The sequence below is a fragment of the Salmo trutta genome, chromosome 34, assembly GCF_901001165.1.
Source record: "Salmo trutta chromosome 34, fSalTru1.1, whole genome shotgun sequence".
Taxonomy (NCBI): domain Eukaryota; kingdom Metazoa; phylum Chordata; class Actinopteri; order Salmoniformes; family Salmonidae; genus Salmo; species Salmo trutta.
Window position 1 is genome coordinate 527,860 of NC_042990.1, and position 26,921 is coordinate 554,780.

The window sequence follows — 26,921 nt, forward strand, 5'->3', positions numbered from 1 at the left end:
GAAATCATGCTGAACCAACGTGAAATTGACATTGAATTGACGTCTGTGCCCAGTGATCTGTATCTTCTTTTGCGCACTCTTTACCATACTCACTGAAGTTCACTGATAAACAATTCATTTACACCCAGTGTTTATTTGAAACAAAGTATTTATTTGCTAAACTGTCTGCCGATGCCCGGCTATTAAAATGGACAGGCGGCTATTTAGACTTGGCATTTAATTGAAGTTTTACAATATTACTCAACTTATCACTTGTAGATTAAGACATGTGTGTCCTATACCCAATTACAGTGTCTCCTGATATCAAAGTGGTTGGCTAAGGTATACTATGATCAAAGTAAATCTGTCAATTCTGTGTTATGTAAGTGTTCATCCTCACCGAACAGACAGTGACTCGATGCTACATTCTCCAGAGCCTGCATTTAAGTGTATCATACCTTTGAGGCTAAATATTTGCTTTTGAAGGAATGAATGTCCTCTATCTTTTTCACTGAGCAAAACACAGTCTGATGTATTTGAATCATCCAATGACTAAAGACCTCTGAACACTCCTGTGACCAAGTGGAATGAGATTGAGATACTCAAGCAGGAAGGGGAGGGTCTGTGTCTCTGTGGTCAAAACACGTTTTCACTGCACACTATTCCTTTCACATACACACCTGGACAAAAGGAACACCTATGTGAGAATGCTATTCATTGACTAAAGCTCAGCGTTCAACACCATAGTGCCCTCAAAGCTCATCACTATCAATCAATCACATTTATTTATAAAGCCCTTCTTACATCAGCTGATGTCACAAAGTGCTGTACAGAAACCCAGCCTAAAACCCCAAACAGCAAGCAATGCAGGTGTAGAAGCATGGTGACAAGGAAAAACTCCATAGAAAGGCCAGAACCTAGTAAGAAACCTAGAGAGGGACCAGGCTATGAGGGGTGGCCAGTCCTCTTCTGGCTGTGCCGGGTGGAGATTATAACAGAACATAGTCCCGTGTGGCTCAGTTGGTAGAGCATGGTGTTTGCAACACCAGGGTTGTGGGTTCGATTCCCACGGGGGACCAGTATGGGAAAAAAGGAAATGTATGCATTCAGTACTGTAAGTCGCTCTGGATAAGAGCATCTGCTAAATGACTAAAATGTAAAATGTAAATGTAAACATGGCCAAGATGTTCAAATGTTCATAGATGACCAGCAGGGTCAAATAATAATCACAATGGTTGTAGAGGGTGCAACAGGTCAGCACCTCAGGAGTAAATGTCAGTTGGCTTTTCATAGCCGATCATTCAGAGTATCTCTACCGCTCCTGCTGTCTCTAGAGAGTTAAAAACAGCAGGTCTGGGACAGGTAGCACGTCCGGTGAACAGGTCAGGGTTCCATAACCGCAGGCAGAACATTTGAAACTGGAGCAGCAGCACGACCAGGTGGACTGGGGACAGCAAGGAGTCATCAGGCCAGGTAGTCCTGAGGCATGGTCCTAGGGCTCAGGTCCTCCGAGAGAGAGAATTAGAGAGAGCATACTTAAATTCACACAGGACACCTGATAAGACAGGAAAAATACTCCAGATATAACAGACTGACCCTAGCCCCCTGACACAAACTACTGCAGCAGAAATACTGGAGGCTGAGACAGGAGGGGTCGGGAGACACTGTGGCCCGTCCAACGATACTCCTGGACAGGGCCAAACAGGTAGGATATAACCCCACCCGCTTTGCCAAAGCACAGCCCCCATACCACTAGAGAGATATCTCCAACCACCAACTTACCATCCTGAGACAAGGCCGGGTATAGCCCACGAAGATCTCCGCCACGGCACAACCCAAGGGGGGCGCTAACCCGGACAGGAAGATCACATCAGTGACTCAACCCACTCAAGTGACGCACCCTTCCTAGGGATGGCATGGAAGAGCACCAGTAAGCCAGTGACTCAGAACCTGTAATAGGGTTTGAGGCAGAAAATCCCAGTGGAGAGAGGGGAACCGAGCAGGCAGAGACAGCAAGGGCGGTTCGTTGCTCCAGTGCCTTTCCATTCACCTTCAAACTCCTGGGCCAGACTACACTCAATCATAGGACCTATTGAAGAGATGATTCTTCAATAAAGACTTAAAGGTTGAGACCGAGTCTGCGTCTCTCACATGGATAGGCAGACCATCCCATAAAAATGGAGCTCTATAGGAGAAAGCCCTGCCTCCAGCTGTTTGCTTAGACATTCTATGGACAGTAAGGAGGCCTGCGTCTTGTGACCGTAGCATATGTGTAGGTATGTATGTCAGGACCAAATCGAAAATATAGGTACAGTGGGGGGAAAAAAGTATTTGATCCCCTGCTGATTTTGTATGTTTGCCCACTGACAAAGAAATGATCAGTCTATCATTTTAAGGTAGGTTTATTTGAACAGTGAGAGACAGAATAACAACAAAAATATCAAGAAAAATGCATGTCAAAACTGTTATAAATTGATTTTCATTTTAATGAGGGAAATAAGTATTTGACCCCCTCTCAATCAGAAAGATTTCCGGCTCCCAGGTGTCTTTTATACAGGTAACGAGTTGAGATTAGGAGCACACTCTTTAAGGGTGTGCTCCTAACCGCAGCTTGTTACCTGTATAAAAGACACCTGTCCACAGAAGCAATCAATCAATCAGATTCCATACTCTCCACCATGGCCAAGACCAAAGAGCTCTCCAAGGATGTCAGGGACAAGATTGTAGACCTACACAAGGCTGGAATGGGCTACAAGACCATCGCCAAGCAGCTTGGTGAGAAGGTGACAACATTTGGTGTGATTATTCGCAAATGGAAGAAACACAAAAGAATTGTCAATATCCCTCGGCCTGGGGCTCCATGCAAGATCTCACCTCATGGAGTTGCAATGAGCATGAGAACGGTGAGGAATCAGCCCAGAACTACACGGGAGGATCTTGTCAATGATCTCAAGGCAGCTGGGACCATAGTCACCAAGAAAACAATTGGTAACCCACTACGCCGTGAAGGACTGAAATCCTGCAGCGCCCGCAAGGTCCCCCTGCTCAAGAATACATATACATGCCCGTCTGAAGTTTGCCAATGAACATCTGAATGATTCAGAGGACAACTGGTGAAAATGTTGTGGTCAGATGAGACCAAAATGGAGCTCTTTGGCATCAACTCAACTCTCTGTGTTTGGAGGAGGAGGAATGCTGCCTATGACCCCAAGAACACCATCTCCACCGTCAAACATGGAGGTGGAAACATTATGCTTTGGGGGTGTTTTTCTGCTAAGGGGACAGGACAACTTCACTGCATCATTTGACGGGGCCATGTACTGTCAAATCTTGGGTGAGAACCTCCTTCCCTCAGCCAGGGCATTGAAAATGGGTCGTGGATGGGTATTCCAGCATGACAATGACCCAAAACACACGGCCAAGGCAACAAAGGAGTGGCTCAAGAAGAAGCACATTAAGGTCCTGGAGTGGCCTAGCCAGTCTCCAGACCTTAATCCCAAAGAAAATCTGTGGAGGGAGCTGAAGGTTCGAGTTGCCAAACGTCAGCCTCGAAACCTTAATGACTTGGAGAAGATCTGCAAAGAGGAGTGGGACAAAATCCCTCCTGAGATGTGTGCAAACTTGGTGGCCAACTACAAGAAAAGTCTGACCTCTGTGATTGCCAACAAGGGTTTTGCCACCAAGTACTAAGTCATGTTTTGCAGAGGGGTCAAATACTTATTTCCCTCATTAAAATGCAAATCAATTTATAACATTTTTGACATGCGTTTTTCTGGATTTTTTTGTTGTTATTCTGTCTCTCACTGTTCATATAAACCTACCATTAAAATAATAGACTGATCATTTCTTTGTAAGTGGGCAAACGTACAAAATCAGCAGGGGATCAAATACTTTTTTCCCCCACTGTAGGAGCAAGCCCATTTAATGCTTTGTAGGTCAGCAGAAAAACCTTGAAATCAGCCCTTTCCTTAACAGGAAGCCAGTGTAGAGAGGCTAGCACTTGTCACAGGATCCAATGAAAGTGGCGCCCCTCGGGCGGCGCTCGGCGGTCGTCGTCGCCGGCCTATTAGCTGCCACCGATCGTTGTTTCTGTGTCGTTTAGTTTTGTCTGTCTGTTCCGCACCTGTTTTGTGTATGTCATTAGTGGGGACTTATTTAATGTGTGTTTTCAGTTGGGATTTTGTGCGGGATTGTTTATTGTCCACGTTGTGTGATCGACAGTTTTTTTGTAGAAGGATTTACCGGGCTGCGCTCCTTGCCTTAGGAATTATATTTTGTGCTGTACGGGCGCAGTTAAGAAATACTGGAACTTTGTATAGCGCCCTGTGCTTTTCGGCGTGTGTGTGAGTAAAGATTATTAAAAGACACTCACCTCCAGCACCTCTGTCTCCTGCACTTGATTCCACCTATCAGCCAGTCCAAGTCCGACGTGACAGAATCTCGCACCCTGCGCCCCTACCCACATCCACTGAAGCGGGTGCCAGCGGGATCCGGATTTCACCTCCCAGGGAGTTCGATGGGACGGCCGCTGGGTGCAAGGGGTTCCTCCTCCAACTGGAACTGTACCTGGTGACCGTCCGCCCCCCTCCCTCCGACGAAGAGAGGGTGAGCGTCCTCGTCTCGTGTCTCACGGGTCGAGCCCTGGAATGGGCCAATGCGGTCTGGGATGGTCCAGACTCGGCCAGGGGTGACTACCCTGAGTTCGCCCGCCGCTTCCGGGCGGTTTTTGATCATCCCCTGGAGGGCAGGGCGGCGGGTGACCTACTATTCCATTTGAGACAGGAGACGAGGACCGCTCAGGATTTCGCGTTGGAATTCCGGACTCTCGCCGCTGGATCGGGGTGGAACGAGCGGGCCCTGATAGACCACTATAGATGCAGCCTTCGCGAGGACGTCCGCCGGGAGCTGGCATGTAGGGACAACACCTCCACTCTGGACCAACTGGTGGATTTGTCCATTAGATTGGACAACCTGCTGGCTGCCCAGGGACGTTCCAGTCGGGGCCTGTTCGTTCCGCCTACCAGTCCTCCCGCTCCACAGCCCATGGAGATAGGGGGGGCTGCACCGAGGAGGACCGGAGGGGGGGGGGGGTCTCTCCTGCACCCGATGTGGACGCAGAGGACACACTGTGGACCGGTGCTGGAGAGGTCCCTCCGGGAGTTCGGAGTGCAGGCAGAGCACTGCTTCGGCCCCCCAGGTGAGTCCGCACCAGCCACACCCAGAGCCCCCTGTCGACCACTTGTACACCTCCGTTTGTTTTCCTAATTTTTCCCCTCACTTCCAGTATAAGGCGCTAGTCGATTCAGGTGCAGCTGGGAGTTTTATGGACCATGGGTTAGCTAAGAGGTTAGGGATTCCCCGGGTTCAGCTGGACCACCCCTTCCCCGTGCACGCCCTAGATAGTCGACCGCTAGGGTCAGGCCAAGTAGGGGAGGTCACCGTGCCACTGGTTATGCAGACGTGGGGGGGTCATGTGGAGCGTATCAGCCTGTTCATCATTGACTCCCCAGCGTTCCCAGTGGTACTGGGAATCCCCTGGCTAGCCACACACAACCCCCAAATTTCGTGGGGGCAGAGGGCTCTAACGGGGTGGTCGAGGGAGTGCTCAGGTAGGTGCATAGGAGTTTCCATCGGTGCGACTACGGTGGAGAGTCCAGACCAAGTCTCCACCGTGCACATTCCCTCAGAGTATGCCGATTTGGCTATCGCTTTCAGTAAGACGAAGGCGACTCTATTACCACCCCATCGACAAGGGGATTGTGCGATAAACCTCCAGGCTGACGCGGTTCTTCCTAGGAGTCACGTGTATCCTCTGTCTCAGGAGGAGACAGTGGCTATGGATACATACGTCGCTGAGTCCTTGAGACAGGGATACATTCGGCCCTCTAAATCCCCCGTCTCCTCGAGCTTCTTTTTCGTGAAGAAGGAGGGAGGTCTGCGCCCGTGCATTGACTATAGAGGTCTAAATGCTATCACAGTGGGTTTCAGTTACCCACTACCTCTCATTACTACGGCAGTGGAGTCATTTCACGGGGCGCGCTTCTTCACGAAATTGGATCTCAGGAGTGCGTATAACTTGGTGCGTATCCGAGATGGAGACGAGTGGAAAACCGCATTTAGTACCACATCGGGCCATTATGAGTACCTCGTCATGCCGTATGGGTTAAAGAATGCTCCCGCTGTCTTCCAATCCTTTGTGGACGAGGTCCTTAGGGACATGCTCGGGCAGGGTGTGGTGGTGTACATCGATGACATCCTGATCTGCTCCGCCACACGCGCCGAGCATGTGTCCCTGGTGCGTAGAGTGCTTGGGCGGCTGCTGGAGCATAACCTATACGTCAAGGCTGAGAAATGTGAGTTCTTCAAAAGAGCCGTCTCATTTCTAGGATATCGCATTTCCACCTCGGGGGTGGAGGTGGAGTGTGACCGCGTGATGGCTGTGCGTAATTGGCCAACCCCAGCCACTGTGAAGGAGGTGCAGCGGTTCTTGGGGTTCGCTAATTATTATCGGAGGTTTATCCGGGGTTTTGGCCAGGTAGCAGCTCCCATTACCTCACTGATGAAGGGGGGGCCGGTGCGGCTACGATGGTCAGCAGAGGCGGACAGAGCCTTCCATCGTCTGAAGGTTCTGTTTACCAATGCACCTGTCCTGGCGCATCCGGACCCCTCTTTGCCATTCATAGTGGAGGTGGACGCGTTCGAGGCTGGGGTAGGAGCTGTGCTGTCGCAGCGTTCGGGCGTTCCTCCGAAGCTCCGCCCATGCGCGTTCTTTTCTAAGAAGCTGAGCCCAGCGGAGCGCAATTATGATGTGGGGGACCGGGAGCTGTTAGCCGTGGTCAGGGCTTTGACGGTGTGGAGACATTGGCTTGAGGGGGGACGTCACCCTTTTCTCATCTGGACCGACCACCGTAACCTGGAGTATATTCGGGCAGCGAGGAGGCTTAATCCCCGTCAGGCGAGGTGGGCCATGTTTTTTACGAGGTTTAACTTCACTCTCTCGTACATGTCGTACATTCACTCTTGCGTCTCTACGACACCGAGGAGCGGACCATCGATCCTACTCCCATACTTCCCGCCTCCTGTCTGGTGGCACCGGTGGTATGGGAGATGGATGCGGACATCGAGCGGGCGGGTCGGTCAGAACCTACTCCACCGCAGTGTCCCTTGGGCCTGAAATACGTTCCGCTTGGTGTTCGCGATCGCCTGATCCGATGGTCCCATACTCTACCCTCCTCGGGTCATCCTGGGGTGGAACGGACAGTGCGGGGCCTGAAGGGGAGGTACTGGTGGCCCACCTTGGCTGAGGATGTCCGGCGTTATGTCTCATCCTGTTCAGTATGCGCTCAGTGTAAGGCTCCTAGGCACCTACCTCGAGGGAAATTAAAGCCCCTCCCTGTTCCACAGCGGCCCTGGACGCACCTCTCGGTGGATTTCCTTACGGATCTCCCGCCGTCTCAGGGGAACACGGCGATCCTGGTCGTTGTGGACAGGTTCTCTAAGTCCTGCCGTCTGCTCCCTTTGCCCGGTCTTCCTACGGCCCTACAGACCGCGGAGGCCCAGTTCACTCACGTCTTCCGGCACTATGGGGTGCCCGAGGACATCGTATCTGATCGGGGTCCCCAGTTTATGTCCAGGGTATGGAAATCGTTTATGGAGAGGCTGGGGGTCTCGGTCAGCCTGACCTCGGGGTTCCACCCCGAGAGTAATGGGCAGGTAGAGCGCATCAACCAGGATGTGGGCAGGTTCCTGCGGTCGTATTGCCAGGACCGGCCAGGGGAGTGGGCGCAGTTCGTGCCATGGGCCGAGATGGCCCAGAACTCTCAGCGCCACTCCTCCACTAATCTGTCACCCTTCCAGGTGGTGCTGGGGTATCAGCCGGTCCTGGTGCCATGGCAACAGAGCCAGACAGAGGCTCCTGTGGTGGAGGCATGGGTCAAGCGCTCTCAGGAGACCTGGAACGCGGTCCAGGAATGTTTAAGGAGGGCGAGCGAACGGCACAAGGAGAGCGCTGACCGCCACCGCAGTGACGCCCCCGTGTTTAACCCGGGGGATAGAGTCTGGCTCTCGACCCGGAACCTGCCTCTCCGCCTGCCCTGCCGGCAGCTGGGTCCGCGGTTTGTGGGGCCGTTTAAAGTCCTGAGGAGGATAAACGAGGTGTGTTACAGGTTACAACTTCCTTCATATTACCGTATTAACCCCTCGTTTCATGTGTCTCTCCTCAGGCCGGTGGTAGCTGGTCCGCTGCAGGACAGTGAGGTGCTGGAGGCCCCCTTGGGGGGAGCCCGGCGTACACAGTCCGAGCCATCCTGGACTCCCGACGTCGGGTAGGGGGCCTGCAGTACCTCGTGGACTGGGAGGGGTACGGTCCGGAGGAGAGGTGCTGGGTTCCGGCGGCAGACGTTCTGGACCCCTCTATGCTGCTGGACTTCCACCGTCGCCGACCGGATTGGCCGGCGCCTCGCCCTCCGGGCCATCCCCGAGGCCGGCGTCGGCACGCGGCTGGGGCCACGCGTCAGGGGAGGGGTACTGTCACAGGATCCAACGAAAGTGGCGCCCCTCCTCGGTCGGGCGGCGCTCGGCGGTCGTCGTCGCCGGCCTATTAGCTGCCACCGATCGTTGTTTCTGTGTCGTTTAGTTTTGTCTGTCTGTTCCGCACCTGTTTTGTGTATGTCATTAGTGGGGACTTATTTAATGTGTGTTTTCAGTTGGGATTTTGTGCGGGATTGTTTAGTGTCCACGTTGTGTGATCGACAGTTTTTTTGTAGAAGGATTTACCGGGCTGCGCTCCTTGCCTTAGGAATTATATTTTGTGCTGTACGGGCGCAGTTAACAAATACTGGAACTTTGTATAGCGCCCTGTGCTTTTCGGCGTGTGTGTGAGTAAAGATTATTAAAAGACACTCACCTCCAGCACCTGCACTTGATTCCACCTATCAGCCAGTCCAAGTCTGACGTGACAGCACTGGAGTAATATGATCAAATTTTAGGGTTCTAGTCAAGATTCTAGCAGCAGTGTTTAGCACTAACTGAAGTTTATTTATTGCTTTATCCGGGTAGCTGGAAAGTAGAGCATTGCAGTAGTCTAAAGCATGGATACATTTTTCTGCATCATTTTTGGACAGAATGTTTCAGATTTTTGCAATGTTACATAGATGGAAAAAGTAAGTAAGCATTTCACTGTAAGGTCTATTGTATTCGGCGTGTGTGACAAATAAAATTTGATTTGATCAGATTTACGGACAGCTATGAAAGCCAATGAGGCATAGAGGGATATGCTGATTGTAGTTTAGAAGTAGACTATAGTATGAAAGCATCCATTAGGCAATTATACTATAGATTTCCAGACAATATAGTTCACTGATAGACTGAAGTTTTCACGCCTACATTTATATATTTTTGTTATCACCCAACACACACACAATCTTCTGAGGCAGTTTATCTGCCGCAGGTCCAAGTCAAACATCTGGGTCAACTTACAATATATCTGGTCGAGCAGGACTTGCAGGATATAGTTGGCAGGATGTGTGTGCTGGAGCAGTTTCCCCTGCATGAATCCCCACTCCGCACACACGCACACATGGGGTGGCAGGTAGCCTAGTGGTTAGAGCATTGGGCCAGTAACTGAAAGGATGCTAGATCAAATCCCCAAGCTGACAAGGTAAAAAAATATGTAATTCTGTTGCTGAACAAGGCTGTTCCTAGGCTGTCATTGTAATTAAGAATTTGTTCTCAACTGACTTGCCTAGTTAAATAAACATGCGCAGGAAGATTTTGGTCATGAGAAGTTGTGTGGAAGAAGGACAGATAGGTGGTGGACGGGTTGAATAAAGATAAAACAATGTATTAAAAATCCATGAATGTATCATTCTTGTGCAACTCATATCTATAGGTTACGTTGAGGTTTTTCTTTCATTATTTTTATCTGCCATTAGTGTGTAAGCCTAAGCTTGCCTCGGTCACACCTACAGCATCATTGCATTTTGGTACACCAGAAGTAAGCCCTACATTAATTTCCAATGGAATGCTGCATTTGCATTGCGTTGCATAGGCAGTGGCAGTGCATTCTGTGTAGTGCATTCGTTGGATTTATCCAACGTACAGTTCAGAAAGTATTCATACCCCTTGACTTATTCCACATTTAGTTGTGTTACAGGCTGTATTAAAAAATTATTTTAAAAAATTATCTCACACATCTACATACTATACCCCATAATGACAAAGTGAAAATATATTTTTAGACATTTGAGGCCAGTTGAGGACTAATGTACTTGTCCTCTTGCTCAGTTGTGCCTCCCACTCCTCTTTCTATTCTGGTTAGAGCCAGTTCTGTGAAGGGAGTAGTACACAGCGTTGTATGAGATCTTCAGAGTCTTGTCAATTTCTCGCATGGAATAGCCTTTATTTCTCTGAACAAGAATAGACTGACGAGTGTCAGAAGAAAGGTCTTCGTTTTTGGCCATTTTGAGTCTGTAATCGAACCCATAAATGCTGATGCTCCAGATACTCAACTAGTCTAAAGAAGGCCAATTTTATTGCTTCTTTAATCAGAACAACAGTTTTCAGCTGTGCTAACATAATTGCAAAAGGGTTTTCTAATGATCAATTGGCCTTTTAAAATGATAAACTTGGATTAGCTAACACAACGTGCCATTGGAACACGGGAGTGATGGTTGTTGATAATGGGCCTCTGTACGCCTATGTAGATATTCCATTAAAAATCATCAGTTTCCAGCTACAATAGTCATTTACAACATGAACAATGTCTACCCTGTATTTCTGATAAATTTGATGTTATTTTAATGGACACATTCTTTTGCTTTTCTTTCAAAAACAAGGACATTTCTAATTGACCCCAAACTTTTGAACGGTAGTGTAAATGCTTTCTAAATATAGTTTAATCAAATTATAAAATGACTAACTATAAGATTTCACCTTCCTTATAACTGTAAAAACTAAACATCTGCCCCCTTCGCTGTGAATGGCTTCCTGAAGTCCTTAGGAACTCACCTTTCATCTGATATGAATCTTGTCTGTCAATGACAAACAGAACGTTTTTTTTTTTGGAATAGCTGGCTATAAATCGATCTCTGAATGTGCCACAGGGATGAAACCACTTTCTCCTTCTGGGCTATGGTGTAAGGATTACAGGCGTGTATCAGTGGCTGTGAAGTAGGGTTCAGCCAGGAGTTGATGGAAAGTCAGAAGAGCGAATGAAATGGTAGGAGGGACATCCCAGCTTAAAGTGGTTTAAGATTTCACATCCTACCTCACACAGGCTCAGAAAATATATAACTGTGTCTGTGGGAAACAGGGCTATTGCTCAATGCAAGCCATTTCGGTGTCCACAGATCACATTTATAAGCTAAAATGACAATTGGAACTGGTACCAGAACCACGCAGGTCCCCTTAACAGAGGACTTAACATCTAAGAGGTTTTAAATAGGCTCTGTCTAAATACAGTTACAGGCATCATGATTTCTCCCAGTGGGCATATAATATTAAGGTAGACTATGGAGGCTTTTACGCACATCCAAACTTTTCACAGGAGCTGGATAAAGATCCATTATAAAGAGAAAGGGGGAATGTCCACTCACCATTATACTGCTCACAAATGTAATGTTTATAAACATCATGGAACCAACTTACAGATCATATTTGCACTTCTAGCCGACGAAATTGCATTGCATGTAGCCTACGTTCTGACCATAAACCCATGGACAGTGAATTTTTTTTATAAATATGTTTTTTAATTAAACAGAAAACATTCAACCTGTTTTTTAAACAAACAACAATATTTATAAATAGGATCGGGTCAGAAGCATGATATCATAAATTGTTTCTCTCAATCCATGGCGCCATGTGCTGTAACGGCCATCGTATTGAGTAGACCAAGGCGCAGTGGGTTGAGTGCTCATCTTTGACTTTATTTGAAGAGAACACCAAAACAAGAAAAAACGCACGACAGACAAACAGTCTTGCAGGCTACACACAGCAGTGCAAAAACAACTTCCCACAAACACAGTGGAAAAAAGGGCTACCTAAGTATGACTCCCAATCAGTGACAACGATGTACAGCTGTCCCTGATTGAGAGCCATACCAGGCCAAAACAAAGAAATACAACACCTAGAGGGGAACGTAGAAATATAAAAATAAGGACCATACAACTAACCCCAAAATCCCAACAACACAAACCAAACACACCCCTGCCACGCCCTGACCAAACTACAATAACAAATAACCCCTTAAACTGGTCAGGACGTGACATGTGCACACTTATGCCTAACTGGTTTTGCTCATAACATCACACATCAAAACAAACTACTAGGCACCTGTCAACTGTATCGTTGCCTGAGTGTGAGGCAGATTCTCAAATAGAAATCTGCCGTTAAGGCATTGTAGTTTGAAAATGGGGATGGATAGCTTACTCGAACAAGCAAAATTAAGTATGCAGGTATGCGAATTGGGAATAATGAAAAGGCATGAGTGCAAAAACCTCCAAAATATTTAGAGGCACTCTCAATAGACCATTTAAAACATTCAAAGGCTAGTTGGTTTATGGCCAGGAAAAAAAAGACGCACTGTGCAGAAGTCAGCCTGTTGTTGTGATTCTGGATGGCCAGATTGCTAGCAAGAATGACAAGAAACTGCCATGTCGAGAGTGGCTCATTTCAGCTTGTTTCATCTTTTTATTGATACCATGTCATGTTTTGAGGTGTTTTGACTGATTTCATGTCAATGTTAATATGGCACAAAATGCACATCTCTCTTCCATGGGCACTGTGCATCATGGCTGGATAGGCTGCACTTCCGCTCTCAAAATCCATGCCATTATCAACTGTGCAGTAGCGGTGTGTGGGTAAAATGGTTTGGGAAGCCTTGCCAGAAAAAAAGCCTTATTACAACATATGTGTTTACTCTATAACCTGTTAGTACATATGCCTTGCCACCGTGATATATAGGCCTAAGGCCAAGACAATTAGATGACACAGTAGCAGAATTAATTCAACCACACCTTTGTTTCATCACAAAACGGGAGAGCAACCTCTGTCAGGTGAAGTCCATAAAGCATATTACATTTAACAAACAGTTACATGACCTACAGCATGGTCAATCAAGTTAATGTTTCTGACATTTTCAGACTACTAAACAACTATTGATTTAGAACCAAGGAAAGTTACCGCAAGTTGCAAAGGAAGCAGGAGCTGCATCCACTATTCCAGCATCATTTCAACATCATAAAATCACCCATGTTTAGTCTAATACAGTGACAACTACATTTACATTTAAGTCATTTAGCAGACGCTCTTATCCAGAGCGACTTACAAATTGGTGCATTCACCTTATGATATCCAGTGGAACAACCACTTTACAATAGTGCATCTAAATCTTTTAAGGGGGGGGTTAGAAGGATTACTTTATCCTATCCCAGGTATTCCTTAAAGAGGTGGGGTTTCAGGTGTCTCCGGAAGGTGGTGATTGACTCCGCTGTCCTGGCGTCGTGAGGGAGCTTGTTCCACCATTGGGGTGCTAGAGCAGCGAACAGTTTGGACTGGGCTGAGCGGGAACCGTGCTTCCTCAGAGGTAGGGGGGCCAGCAGGCCAGAGGTGGATGAACGCAGTGCCCTTGTTTGGGTGTAGGGCCTGATCAGAGCCTGAAGGTATGGAGGTGCCGTTCCCCTCACAGCTCCGTAGGCAAGCACCATGGTCTTGTAGCGGATGCGAGCTTCAACTGGAAGCCAGTGGAGAGAGTGGAGGAGCGGGGTGACGTGAGAGAACTTGGGAAGGTTGAACACCAGACGGGCTGCGGCGTTCTGGATGAGTTGTAGAGGTTTAATGGCACAGGCAGGGAGCCCAGCCAACAGCGAGTTGCAGTAATCCAGACGGGAGATGACAAGTGCCTGGATTAGGACCTGCGTCGCTTCCTGTGTGAGGCAGGGTCGTACTCTGCGAATGTTGTAGAGCATGAACCTACAGGATCGGGTCACCAACTGAAAGATACCAAAAACAATTTAGTCCAATCAACGTAAGCTAAATATGATGTGGCTGTCCATGGTTCTGATTTCTCTCTCTCTCTGTGTGTGTGTGCGTGTTTGTGCAAGTAGAAAAAACATGCTGACTCACCCTAAATGCCAATTCCATCCTCCTCTCTTTCATGTTGATGAAATGGTTTGTGACTGTCATACAGTACAAGCTTTTAGTTTTTGTTGTCCTAGGCTACCTGACTAAAATGCTTGCTCGCTAGCCTAGCTCCTGTCATGGACAACGTTAGCTAGTTAACATTAGCCTTCTACATCTATCTACATATTGAACTTCCATCCTCTCAGGCCAGGGGCACAACATATGAATTTATGGTTGAATCAGAATCGCTGTTATAATCATTGGCCTGTACGAAGAATTAAGTAAAACCAGTCCAAATCCCTATCTCCATCCATAGCTAATTTAAGAAATGGCCAATGTTAGCTAGCTAGCTAGCTGGCAACCAGAGGACAACAACACAACGAGATGAAAAAAACGCATGTTTTTTCTGTCAATTTTGATGTGATTGGTGTGAATTGAAGGAAAATTATGAAACACGGACAGACGAAAGATATTATTTTATATGTTTTGTATTTTATATAATTGGTCAATTATTTGGGAAGCCTGGCTTCCCTTGGTAACTATAAATACATGCCACTGCAACTACTGTTAAAACCAGATTTCTGTGGGTCTTAAAACATAGCGCTGCATGAAATTATCACTTATGCGCATGTTAAGGACACATCTCAAATATTGCCGCCGCTCCCAAGTGAGCTGATGTTAGACAGGTAAATTGCCATACCTGGCGTTAGGGCTGGAAAATGCCAGTGCACCAGTTTTTACATAACAAGATTGGTGCGCCTCCAAAAATAGAGCCCGGAGAGTTGAAAATAAAGAGAAGGGAGAGCAAGAACAGTACCCTAATGTTTGGGAAAGATGCTACGTGTGATGATTGTGAGGCACTATACCAGGGCTCTCCAACGATGTTCCTGGAGAGTTACCCTCTAGGTTTTTGCATCAATCCCAGTTGTAACTAATCTGATTCAGATTATCAACAAACTAATTATTAGAATCAGGTGCGCTAGATTACAGTTGGAGCGTAAACCTACTGGATGGTAGCTCTCCAAGAACAGGGTTGGAGAGCCCTGCACTATACAAATTTGACGGTCACAGGGACTTCAAATATGGCACGTCAAGGGAACTGTACTGTTCAGATGGGTTAAATGGAATAGTAACAGAAATCTGGACACTGACTGTAGGCCTATAACCTCTAACATAACCTAATATTATATTAACTCCTGAAGAATTAAGCAGTTTTTGCAGTAAAATGATACATGTACATTTTGACTCCGGGAACAGGAGTGGAGAAATATGATTTCTTTCTTTCTTTCTTGAGAGAATGTGAATGGGCGCTTAGAGAACGTCTGTAAAGGTGCAGTTTTCATCAGCATCAGAAAAGCTGATATTAGGCCTATTTCATGGTGTTAAGAATTAAAAAAATTCAGGTGAGAGGACCAGACTTGAACGCAATACTTAACTAGATGCCTTGAACACAGCTCCCTAAAATCTCAACAAGCACCAGCTGCTAACCATTGCCAATCAGCTTCTACTACTGTTTGCAACACTTAACTAGTTGCCATGAATGTAGCTCCTCAAACAAGCTACAGGTGCTATTAACTGTTAAAATCAGCCCCACATTGGTTCTCACTCTCCTTATATCACCACTACCACCCTATTTAAACCCAACCAAAAACTCATTCCTCCTCTTGGTTTTGCTTCGCATTCGAGACAAGCCTTGATTTACCAAAGGTCTACTCAAAGTTTAGTGAGTTACTTAACATGACTTACTTAGTTTACAATGGTAATTGATCTCACCGCCTCGGATTCTGAGATGTTTTCAGAATGTCTCCCCTCTTTTCCCGCTTCCATCTCTGAGGCACCCAAATCCAGGCCTCCAGTGCTGTCAGACTGGACTGTTCCCAGGCTACAGAAGAAACTCTGGGAAAGTGGTATCTGTTTCCATTGTAATTACAAGGTTGAGCTGTTCTGCCTGTACGTGGGCTCCCTGGGGGGTAAACATCCCGGACGCTATGTCTCTGGCTCCCTCTCCATGCAGACATCCTCCATTCAGACTTACCTGGCCGAGATCGGCTTCCATCTAAAGTTACTTACTGGGTCTCCATGTTACTCCTCTCACCTGCAACTCTCCCTTTTCCTCAAGGGTCTCCAACGCACAAGTCCGCCAGCCAATCACACTCGACATCATGTCAGCCTGCATCCAAACGGTTTAAGATTGGGCCCTCCCCCTCTGGTGTGGTTACATATCCATGGCATTCTCTTCCACGCTACAATCAATGTTATTTTTTGGGGATTCCTGAGATGTTCAGAGTTTACATCCTCATCTACAACATTCTTGTCATCCCAACATGTCAGATGTCACCATCCTCTACAAATATATCCTCATCTTTATCATCAAATACAGCAAAACCGATCAGTTTGGCAGAACCACACCAGTCTACCTGTTCCGGCTACCTTCTACCCTCAGCCCTTACGAACAACTCACCTACTTCCTGAAGCTCAGATAATCTCAACAAGCCTCACCATCCGATCCACTATTCATCTACGATTCTGGTTCCATCGCCTCTTGCCAATGGTTCCGTTTCCCTCCATGGCATCCAGACCACACTGTGCAACTCCTCGGCCGCTGGTCCTCTCAAGCCTATCATTCCTACATCCGCTCTGACATCAACATCACGACAGCCCACAACATTCTTGTCTCTCAGAACCTGCATTAACACAAGCACAGACCAGTCTCTGCCTCATTTACGGACAACATCTACCTCACACACTGTATCTTACCCAACCAGCCATAAGAGGATTGGCTCCCCAGCTGAGCCTGGTTTCTCAAGGTTTTCTTCCTTCAGGGGAGTTTCTTGCCATCGCTTCTGCTTGCTCTCCTGGGGTCTAAGGTTGGTTCACTCTGTGGGCATCTCGTCTGTATGCCTGTACTATCTCCACTATATCGTCAACTATTCGGTACCTGCAGTCCAGAACAGCTCACTTCCTCTCCAGGGTCCAATTAACTTGGAGTTCTCTTTTTGGGGATTGCCTTCACCACAGCAGCCTAACTACCACACCATGACAGGGATACCTACCTGAGACTCCAAGCTAAACCCTACAGTCAACCCTTCCGGATCCTTCATCTGCAGCCCTTGGCTTCATCCGGTCCATTTCCATTCCTCTCCTGGATCCTCATTCTCACATCCATTTCCTTAAATATTCTAAATTTAATGTCTGGTCCCTAAACTCAAGAAATGGTGTTAAGAATTATCAAACATTCAGCAGCGAGGACCAGACTTGAATGCAACACTTAACTAGTTGCCTTGAACACAGCTCCCTAAACTCAACAAGCACTAGCTGCTAACCATTGCCAATAAGTCTCCACTACTGTTTGCAACACTTAATTAGTTGCCTTGAACGCTTCTCCTCAAACAAGCTCCAGTTGGTACTAACTGTTAATCAGCCTCTACACCTGTTCTCACTCTCCTTAATCACCACTTCCACCCTATTTAAACCTGACCAAACAGTCATTCCTCTGTCACATCCCTTCTCCACCTAACTACCATGGCCTGATGGGGATGTCTACCTGAGACGCCAAACCCTACAGAGTCAGCCCATCTGCAGCCCTTGGCTTCATCCGGTCCATTCTCCTCCTGGATACTCATTCTCACATCCATTCCATTTCCTCAAATATTGTAAATTCGTTTCATGTCTGGTCCTTAAACTTGTGAAAACCACAAAATATGCATCCAAGCTGAACTGAAATCTTATCAGAAACATGTTGGGTTGTTTTCACAGCTTTTTGGGTTATGGATGTCATATGGAATTTGGGGTTGGTTTTCACAATCAACTCAATTCTAAACAGCGGAGTACCAATCATAGACGTCTGTTTCACAGGTTTGGACAGCACAATAGAGCATAGTAGAATGGATTTCAGTACAGTAGATTTCAGTACAATACAGTAAATTGTACTGTCATGCTTGAGCTGACTGTTCCATGGGAGGAGATGATTGAGGAAGCCAACAAGGAAGCTGTTAAAGTACCATGCACTTGTGGACGAAGAATGTACTGACAAGGGATGGAAGGCCAAGTGTCTACCAGTGGAGGTTGGGGCAAGAGGCATCCCAGGCCAGTCTCTGTAGAGCGCACTATGTATCCTTGGAGTAAAGGGAGCTCAAAGGAAGATCTGTCACACAGCTGGGCAAATCCATCAACCATTTCACACTTAATTGGTGTGTATCACTATCGTGCTAGGAAGGTTCATAGTTTTTGACGCAGAAAAGACCAAGCAATATTCATAGCTGATTAAATGTCATGTTTAATGTTTGGAAGAACACATTGGTAATTACCAAAAACCGATTACAAAATATGTGCAAAGAAATGTAAATTATATTCAAATGTTCAACACTGAGTACATAATAAATATCTTAAATATTTAGAATAGGTTATATCTATGATATCATCTTTATATTCATGACACTCACCCTGTTGTGCTTTAGGCCGGATTTGACTCCATTGGTGGTAGTGTGTTACAATAACATCCACCGAAATAATTCATACTTTCAATTAAATCCATCCTGAATATGCATCCAAAGCATTTAAACAGTTGATTTGGAATTTGAGACTGACTAGAGAACACAACTGAACTCACACATACTACCCTGTATACCAGGGGTATGCAACTAGATTCAGCCGGGGGTTGATTTTTGTTGGAGAGGATGGTCAGAGGGCTGGAACATAATTATAATAATCTGTGCACTGCAAATGTACCACAACTAAGCCCAAAAAGAGATTGTATTTGAATAATTTCATACATTGATTACATTGAGACACGATCACATATTTAAAAAAAAAACTTTATGTGAATACTTGAACAGATTTCCTAAATGAAACACATTTTTGCTGAATTCCTGGTGATTTTACAGTAAAAAACTAAAATCACCAGAAAATATTTCTTTCACCAAAAAGTTCAGGGGGGGGGGCCCAAAAAAAATCACTTGCATGCCAGTTTTGGCCTGCAGGACGCCTGTTGCCGACCCCTACTGTATACAGTGCCACTCGTGCATTTGAGAACACAGAGTAACTGACTCCGGATCTGTGACTTAACTATGGTATGAAAAGTATTTGGATAGTTGCAGATGGAACACACTGTTCTTCCATCAGCGAAACCTTACTTAGTGAAGTGAAGTTCCCTCAGCCTCTTTTCACACATTTCATTTGCACTGTTTAGACATTTGCATAAGATGACCATACAACCATCAATTGTACCCTTTCACTGTTGCTCCACAGTTCATTGCCCCTTTCCATCCATCTCCCCCTTCCCTCCTCCCAGTCCCTCCCCACTCCTCCCATTTTTCCTTCACTCTTTCTTCTCCTCTGTTGCCTCCTTTTTCTCAAAGGGTGTGTGGACAAGTTTCTCGGGCTTGTATTCCATGAAGAAGTCATTGCAAGCCACTGTCAGGGCTCCCATCAGGATGATGAACTCTGTGAAGTCCACCTCGCCGTCACTGTTGGCGTCCAGGTCGTTCATCACCTTCTCAACCCCTTCTCCATCCCTGGCGTTCTGGATTAGAAGAGGGAGAGGGGAGGAGGGGACGGGAGGTTAAAGATTGTGTGTGTGTGTGTGTGCGCGCCGGTCTCTCGGTGTGTACACTCCTCTTACCCCTAGGTAACTCCCCAGCTCCTCTGTTAACAGCTCTCTCAGCTCTCCCCGGCTCAGAGTGTACTTGTCACCCTCCTTCCCTGAGTACTTGTGGAAGGTTTTGATCAGCATCTGCATGGCATTCTCCAGGTTGGAAGAGGGTTCCTTGGACATACTGGAGGGAAGGGCAGAGGGCATAGGTCAGACACTATGACAGTTTGCACGCTCCATCCCAGCCGCATGTGCGGTCACATGACGAACATGGGTGTGAAGCCTCCACCAAGACAGAGTGAAACACACACACCGGACAGAAGAATATCAGCAAACTAGAGGTGTCCCAATTATAGGCCTAGGTTACTATATGCAAAGTTTAAATTACAGGCCACACATGAGCTATTCCTTCTCAACATACAGTGGCTACTGGACAGTGTTTTGTAACCTTAATTGGTTGACATGTGAAAGATGTGAGGGATATGAGATGAAGAGACGGCTTTTGAAAAGCAACAGTCTTACACACATTGTGTCCGGCATCTTGAAATCTTCTTGAGTTGATTTCGTTGGAAAGACTGTGCACACACAGACACAGATTTGTCAATGACACTGACTCACATAGTAGTTAGGGTGAAAAGCCTTCAACATTGTTAGCGTGAACACACCAAGAATTCCGTCACTTTTTTAAACATTATACTGTACATCATTTTCAAATTCGAACATTGTGAGAGGGTCCATTTAAAAAAAATCTTTCTCAGTTGACAGACATGTAAGCTGCTTGTTAAGTAAAGATAACGTCATTGAGGTAACTTGAGATAGAGGTCTCAGGGTTTCACAATCATATCGATCATGTAACAATGACAGAAGGGAACCGCAAGTAAAATGCAAATAAACCCCCTGGCAATCAGAATCAGGAGCCCAGGACAGGGCCATTCCGAAAAATGAAAAATGTTCCTTTGCAGATGTTCACTGAGTGATCAATAATACAGAAGTGCTCAATATAATTTTAATTGGAGATCCTCTATTGAGTAATTCTAATTTTAATCAAATAACTGCAGCATAGAAGAGTCTGGTTATAAAATCACTCATTTGCGTAATAAAGAAAGAGAGTTAAGGTCAGTGAAGAGGACAGAAGAGAAGAAAATAGGTCAGTAGAGAAGAGACACCACAGCTGACTGGAAAGTCTATAGGGGTCAGCTGCCTCATTGACGGACAGAAGACAATGGGAAACCATGGCGACCCAACTGTAGACAGTAATATATTACTGAGCCCTGGAATTATTGCAGAAAAATGCTTCTCCAACAGATTCCTCTGAAAGTACATTTATTTTCACCATTTTAACAATTTCCCATATAGACAGTTGACTATTTTATCTTAAAATTAAGATATTTCAGATATAAAAAGTTAGAACCTGAACACAGGTTTTGGTCCGTCCAACTAAACTTTTTAAACCTACTTTACAACAGGCAAACCAATTGTAGTTTGAGGTGATGAGCTCCTCTTATTGCCCCATAAGTCTTATTGCTCTGGATACCAAGGTGCCCCTCAGCCCTGGGTATCTTACCGTGAAAAATACCCGTGTTCCACTATTCACAAAGCACATATAAAAACATTTTTAAACTGATCCCAGAAAACATTTATCAGTTACAGAGAAGGAGAAAGGAGAAGGGCACAACAGTCCTCTAATCTATCCATCTTACCTGATGGAGTGCTGATGGAGGGCCTCCTTTGTCTTTGGAGAAGAGGGAGAGAGAGCCAAGGAAAGACGGATGAGGAGAGAGTCGGACAGCGGCTTAAATATCACCTGTCCCCTCCTCCTCCCCTCTCTCACGTACGTACCACCATCCCTGCGTCTTTTTCTCTATCGCTCTTTCCTCTCCCCACTCCCTTCCCGCCCTCTCTTCTCAGGTGCTCACACATGCAGACAGGGTGCTTAACCTCAGCATACAACATTATCATCAGGACAGATTAGACAACAGGCTTGTGTGTTAGCATCAAAGTATTTTATTTTATTATGGGTCTTTACACAGTGGTTACATAAATACTATTAGCATAGCTTAGTGAAAACGATACAGCATTACGGGTGAAGGTTTAACATTGGTTCATTACTATGGCTTTTGGTGAGCATGGCAGTGGCTGTGTGGAGAACTTGTGTGCAAAAGCAAATTGTGTTGTGGTGGGATGATCTACCTGTAAACACTCTACTTCTGTCTATTTAATATAGTATACCACTGGAAAAGAGACCATCTCCTGGAAACAGAAAAGAAAATGTGTATCTGTGTATCCTGTACAAATCAGATTTGGGGTCAATTTGATTTTAATTTATCCAATCTACAAAATTGCTGTTTACTTTTGGTGAGGATTTTGTTGGAATAGGCCCCAACCCAACACAGCTAGCCCATGAATACAGTACAAAGTGCTAATAGATGAGACCTATGCACATAGCCATGGGAAGTAGTTTGGGGGTGGGGGTGCTGCAAATTATTACAATATATTTTTTTTAATGTGTCTGCGCTGAAAATGTCTATAGCTTATTGGTCCGCTTAATACAGGACTAGTAAAGGCCCAGTTACTTTTGTGAAAGTATTTGATTGTACCAGCATTTGTAACTTGAGTCTGATAATTATCTGCACAACAAAGAATATAAAAATACTTGCTTGATATATGTTTTCCAGTTTCTTGAAATACAAATGCAACTTATTTCTATGTGAAAACTGAAATGGTCTATTTATTCCTTTTTCCTTTTAGTAGACACACTTATCCAGAGCAATTTACAATAGTGAGTGCATACATTTTCTAACTTTTTTGTACCTGTCCCCCATGGAAAACAAACCCACAACCCTAGCATTGCAAGGGCCATGCTCTACCAACTGAGCCACATGATCAAATTACATCATCACAATCTACTTGATGACTCAATATGCTCAATTACTGTATTGTACATTGTTTATCTTCATGGTGATGGAAAGTCTACAGGTACAAACCTAGATGACCAGCCTATGTACAATGCAGTAATGTACATTTACACTAAGTGGTTTGTAAGGGTGGTAAATTAACACTGACTAAAAAGTGTTATTTGATCAAGAAAAATATTTAATTTGATGAGGGTGCTTTGTGTCTTTACCCATAACTTTGCACCTTTTGATGTAAATGTTTGTGGACAGAGTTTTGTTCTTTCTGGATTCCATTAAATGATAATCGCAGAGGAAGGGACAGGGCAACAACTCTTACAATTCCAACTATTGAATCCTGCAAGATACGGTTCTTAATTAAACCTTTTTTTGCCAAAGCAGAGATGCTGATTTTTGCTGTTGTTGCCTGCACTACATAGGTATATATTGGTCCACTAATACCAGTAAAGGCCCAGTGCACTATTTTTGTTAAAAAATAAATAAATACAATTATTATATTATATATTTTTTAATTCTGATTTTTCAGCACCCTCAGCACCCCTAATTCCTGCGGCTATGTCTATGCACACACTGCAGCACTACCAGGAGATGTAGCATGATGCTAACTGTAGAGGGTGCTAGTGCGTGGCATGGTTTTTCACCACAGGAGGTTGATGGCACCTTAATTGTGGAGAACAGGCTCGTGGTAATGGCTGGAGCCGAATAAGTGGAATGGTATCAAATACGTCAAACACATGGTTTCCAATCGCTCGATTCCAGATATTGTTATGAGCCGTCCTCCCCTCAGCAGCCTCCATTGTTTTTTACATAGTCGAGACAGACAACCGTAAAGTAATGTCGCTGTGTGTCACTGTAAAATACATTGGTTTAGAATATTATAGTACAAAATACGCTCTTTAACTAGGTTTAGAAAAAAAGCATGTTCTGATGAGTAAAGAATGACAGATGAAACTTTGCTTTTCTAAGTTTTAATGAATCATGCAAGCAATGCAGCATAGTAAGAGCAGAGCGCAAGAGTGTAGTAAAATGCATGGATAAGTAAAGGGAAGACTATTTTCAAGTGTCAAAGTGTGACATTTTGACCTCATTACAGGTCATTCTCACTAGTAGATTTTACATCATCTCTATTTCACTGAAGGTTTGAAGCTCAACCTTTCATAATAAACAAACTATGTATTTATATAGTGACTTCAGAAAGTATTCACACCCCTTGACGTTTTCCACATTTTGTTGTGCAACAGCCTGAATTTAAAATGGATTCAATTGACATTTTGTGTCACTGGCATACACACACTACCACATAATGTCAAAGTGGAATTATGTTTTGACACATTTTTACAAATTAATCAATCCAGGTGTGCAAAGGAGACTTACCCAGAAAGACTCACAGCTGTAATTGCTGCCAAAGGTGATTCTAACATGTAATGACTAAGGGGTGTGAATTCTTATATACATGAGATTTCTGTATTTAATTTTCAATACATTTGCAAACATTTCTAAAAACATGTTTTCCCTTTGTCATTATGGGGTATTGTGTGTGGATGGGTGATTTTGAATTCAGGCTGTAACACAACAAAATGTGAAATAAGTTTCTGAAGGCACTGTATATCTCCATGTCCTGGTCGGTGGTGCTATGTGGTTGCATGTATGATGCAACATGAGCTTTTTCTGATGGTTGTATTATTAATGATGCGACAATTTACAAATCATTAAACTACAATTAACAAATTGTCTGTGTACATCTCACAAATAATTGCTAGTGTGTAAATAACCTGTGTGTTGGGCTGTACAGTACAACCCCTGTGTTCCCTTAAAGTAAGTGTCCAGGGTTTCCAGATTTCTCTGAAATATGACCTATCATTAATTACAATATCAGTGTAATAGTTTTCTTTCCCAGAAATGGTAACAAAGTATATTAAAAAGCGGCTTTTCTGTGTTTGAGTGGTGTGGACATATTACTGATTGTTAAAAATATTCATAAAAAGTCATGCAAAAACAGCTTTCTACCACTCCCTTCTGGTCAGTTTAGTCAGTCAGCTGAAGCTAATTGACCAGCTCAGCTATTGAGCCAATGTGACTCATGTTAAATGAGGAAATATATGCCTTGGCCACAAATAGTAATTCATGCTTTGGCCACAAAACAAGAATAGGACGAGTCAACAACATTATTTGGGTATGAGTTTTTAAAAGGGAGATTTTCACTGGACAGTTATTTTAAGGCTTCCAAAACTCGTTAGTGGTCCAAATCCAAACATACATAATAAAATAGTATCATATTACATGCAAGTTGTACAATTCAAGCCATTAGAATGGCTGGAGTAATAATAGTTATAATATCAAATAATAGTAGCTGTTTTATCAATAAAAGGTAGTAATATTAACAAAATATTATATAGCAAACAATAGTCACATGCTGTGTAACACTACTGGGTTAAGGGGTAAAGCAGTTTACAGACCTGGGTTCAAATACTATTTGAAATCATTTGCCAAGATTTCCTTGCTTAATGGACCAATAGAATAGTAAAAAAAACTGCAAACCCTGTCCATCTGGCACTCCAGGCAGGCTAGAGCAAACACTGAAAGTATTTAAAAGAGTTCAAATAGTATTTGAACACAGGTCTGACAGTTTCATTGGAACTCAGGATCTTCAGATGAGTCACAGATAGCTATCAGTAATCAAGTAACTCTTGTGTTGGTTTTTGTCCAAGGATGTGGCCACTATGGTTAAGGCAATGGTTTTGAGCCATGGCTAAGTCAATGGTTTTAAGCACTGGGAAATAGTTGCAGGTCAAACAGGGTTTCTCAACACAGAGAACAGGGATGTGACCAGGTAACGCAGCAAACCTGATGGTAGCAGAACCAGGAAGAAAACAAAAACAACAAAAATATATATTTTTAAAAAGATTCCAAAAGGGTTCTTCAGCTGTCCCCATAGTTGTATGCTTATTGGTTCCAGGTCGAACCCTTTTGGCCCTCTGTGGAAAGGGTTCTACATGGAACCCAAAAAGGGTTCTTCAAAGGGTTCTTCTACAGGGACAACAGAAGAACCCTTTTAGGTTATAGATAGCAAAAAAAAATCTAAGAGTGTAGAAAAAATACCTGCACAATACCTAAACAAGGGTCAAGTTTCTGTTGTCAGGTGTGATGTCTCCAACAGGCTATAAGAGCCCCTTTTCTTAATGTTTGGGTGTCTGTTTTTTTCTCTTTCCTCCTGGTTCTGGTCCCAGTGGATTGGGTTGCATAGAGAAACGGCTTGGGCCCAATCTCAAGGGCCCCTAGGGGCCTTCCAGGGTGAGTGGCCTGCTGCTTGAGGGCTATTTTGGGCTCCCTTGGGGCCACAAGGGTCCCCTGGTGTTAATTCCATCCTGGGCCCCTTAATTATTTACTAGAAGGCCATTATTAGGACACACCACACCTGATCTTCCAGCTCCAAATCCATGGCTATTGGCTAGCTAGTAGCGGAGAGGAGTCCATAAACTCTAGATGCTGCCCTGCTTGGATCTTCCAGAAAATGAGACAAAGCAAAGACAGAGAAAGAGAGAAAGACTAGTCTGAACTAAGTAAGAACCCCAGCAACCCAGCAACACTCTGTAAGTGTTACATCAACACTCATTGGTGTAAAGTAATCCCAGTGTTGGTTTTAATAAGCAGTGTTAAACCGAAACCAAGCACATCATTATCATATTTCCCAGCATGCTCTATTGCAGGTAGAGTTTTAGAATTGTTTCAATAAACCCACCAGTAAAAAGTTTGGACACACCTACTCATTCAAGGGTTTTTCTAGATTTTTACTCTTTTTCATTTGTAGTGATGACATCAAAACTATGAAATAACATATATGGAATCATGTAGTAAACAAAAAAGTTTTAAACAAATCAAAATATATTTTATATTTGAGATTCTTCAAAGTAGCAACCCTTTACCTTGATGACAGCTTTGCACAGTCTTGGTATTCTCTCAGCCAGCTTCATGAGGTAGTCACCTGGAATGCATTTCAATTAACAGGTGTGCCTTGTTAAAAGTCAATATGTGGAATTTCTTTCTTTCTTAATGCGTTTGAGCCAATAATTTGTGTTGTGACAAGGTAGGGGTGGTATACAGAAGATAGCCCTATTTGGTAAAAGACCAATCTATAATATGGCAAGAACAGCTCAAATAAGCAAAGAGAAATGACAGTCCATCATTACTTTAAGACATGACGGTCAGTCAATCCAGAAAATGTCAAGAACTTTGAGTTTATTCAAGTGCAGTCGCAAAGACCATCAAGCGCTATGATGAAACTGGCTCTCATGAGGACCGCCACAGGAAAGGAAGACCCAGAG

General features: G+C 44.7%; 1 protein-coding gene across 3 annotated transcripts; it reads right to left on the reverse strand.

The window, feature by feature from the left end:
- Nucleotides 1–18,352: 18,352 nt before the first annotated feature.
- On the reverse strand, nucleotides 18,353–21,437 carry s100s (S100 calcium binding protein S). 3 transcript variants are annotated; one of them, XM_029731215.1, is made up of 4 exons: nucleotides 21,388–21,437; nucleotides 20,214–20,262; nucleotides 19,718–19,871; nucleotides 18,353–19,618 (listed from the first exon to the last, which is right to left on the reverse strand). In XM_029731215.1, exons 2-4 carry the CDS (start codon nucleotides 20,225–20,227, stop codon nucleotides 19,415–19,417), a joined length of 372 nt encoding a protein of 123 aa, XP_029587075.1. In that variant the 5' UTR covers nucleotides 20,228–20,262; nucleotides 21,388–21,437; the 3' UTR covers nucleotides 18,353–19,414. The 3 variants fall into 3 exon arrangements, with proteins under 3 accessions (XP_029587075.1, XP_029587076.1, XP_029587074.1); XM_029731216.1 differs by lacking the exon at nucleotides 20,214–20,262 and having other exon boundaries at nucleotides 21,388–21,432; XM_029731214.1 differs by lacking the exons at nucleotides 20,214–20,262; nucleotides 21,388–21,437 and having other exon boundaries at nucleotides 19,718–20,165.
- Between the last annotated feature and the right edge of the window lie 5,484 nt (nucleotides 21,438–26,921).

What these genes read in the sequence shown, in the direction of transcription:
- s100s (XM_029731214.1), bottom strand. Translation starts at nt 19,894, where the DNA reads ATGCCCTCTGCCCTTCCCTCCAGTATGTCCAAGGAACCCTCTTCCAAC. An exon ending in AGCTGGGGAGTTACCTAGGG is followed by an intron (nt 19,619 to 19,717) that starts GTAAGAGGAGTG and finishes CTTCTAATCCAG; the next exon opens with AACGCCAGGGATGGAGAAGG.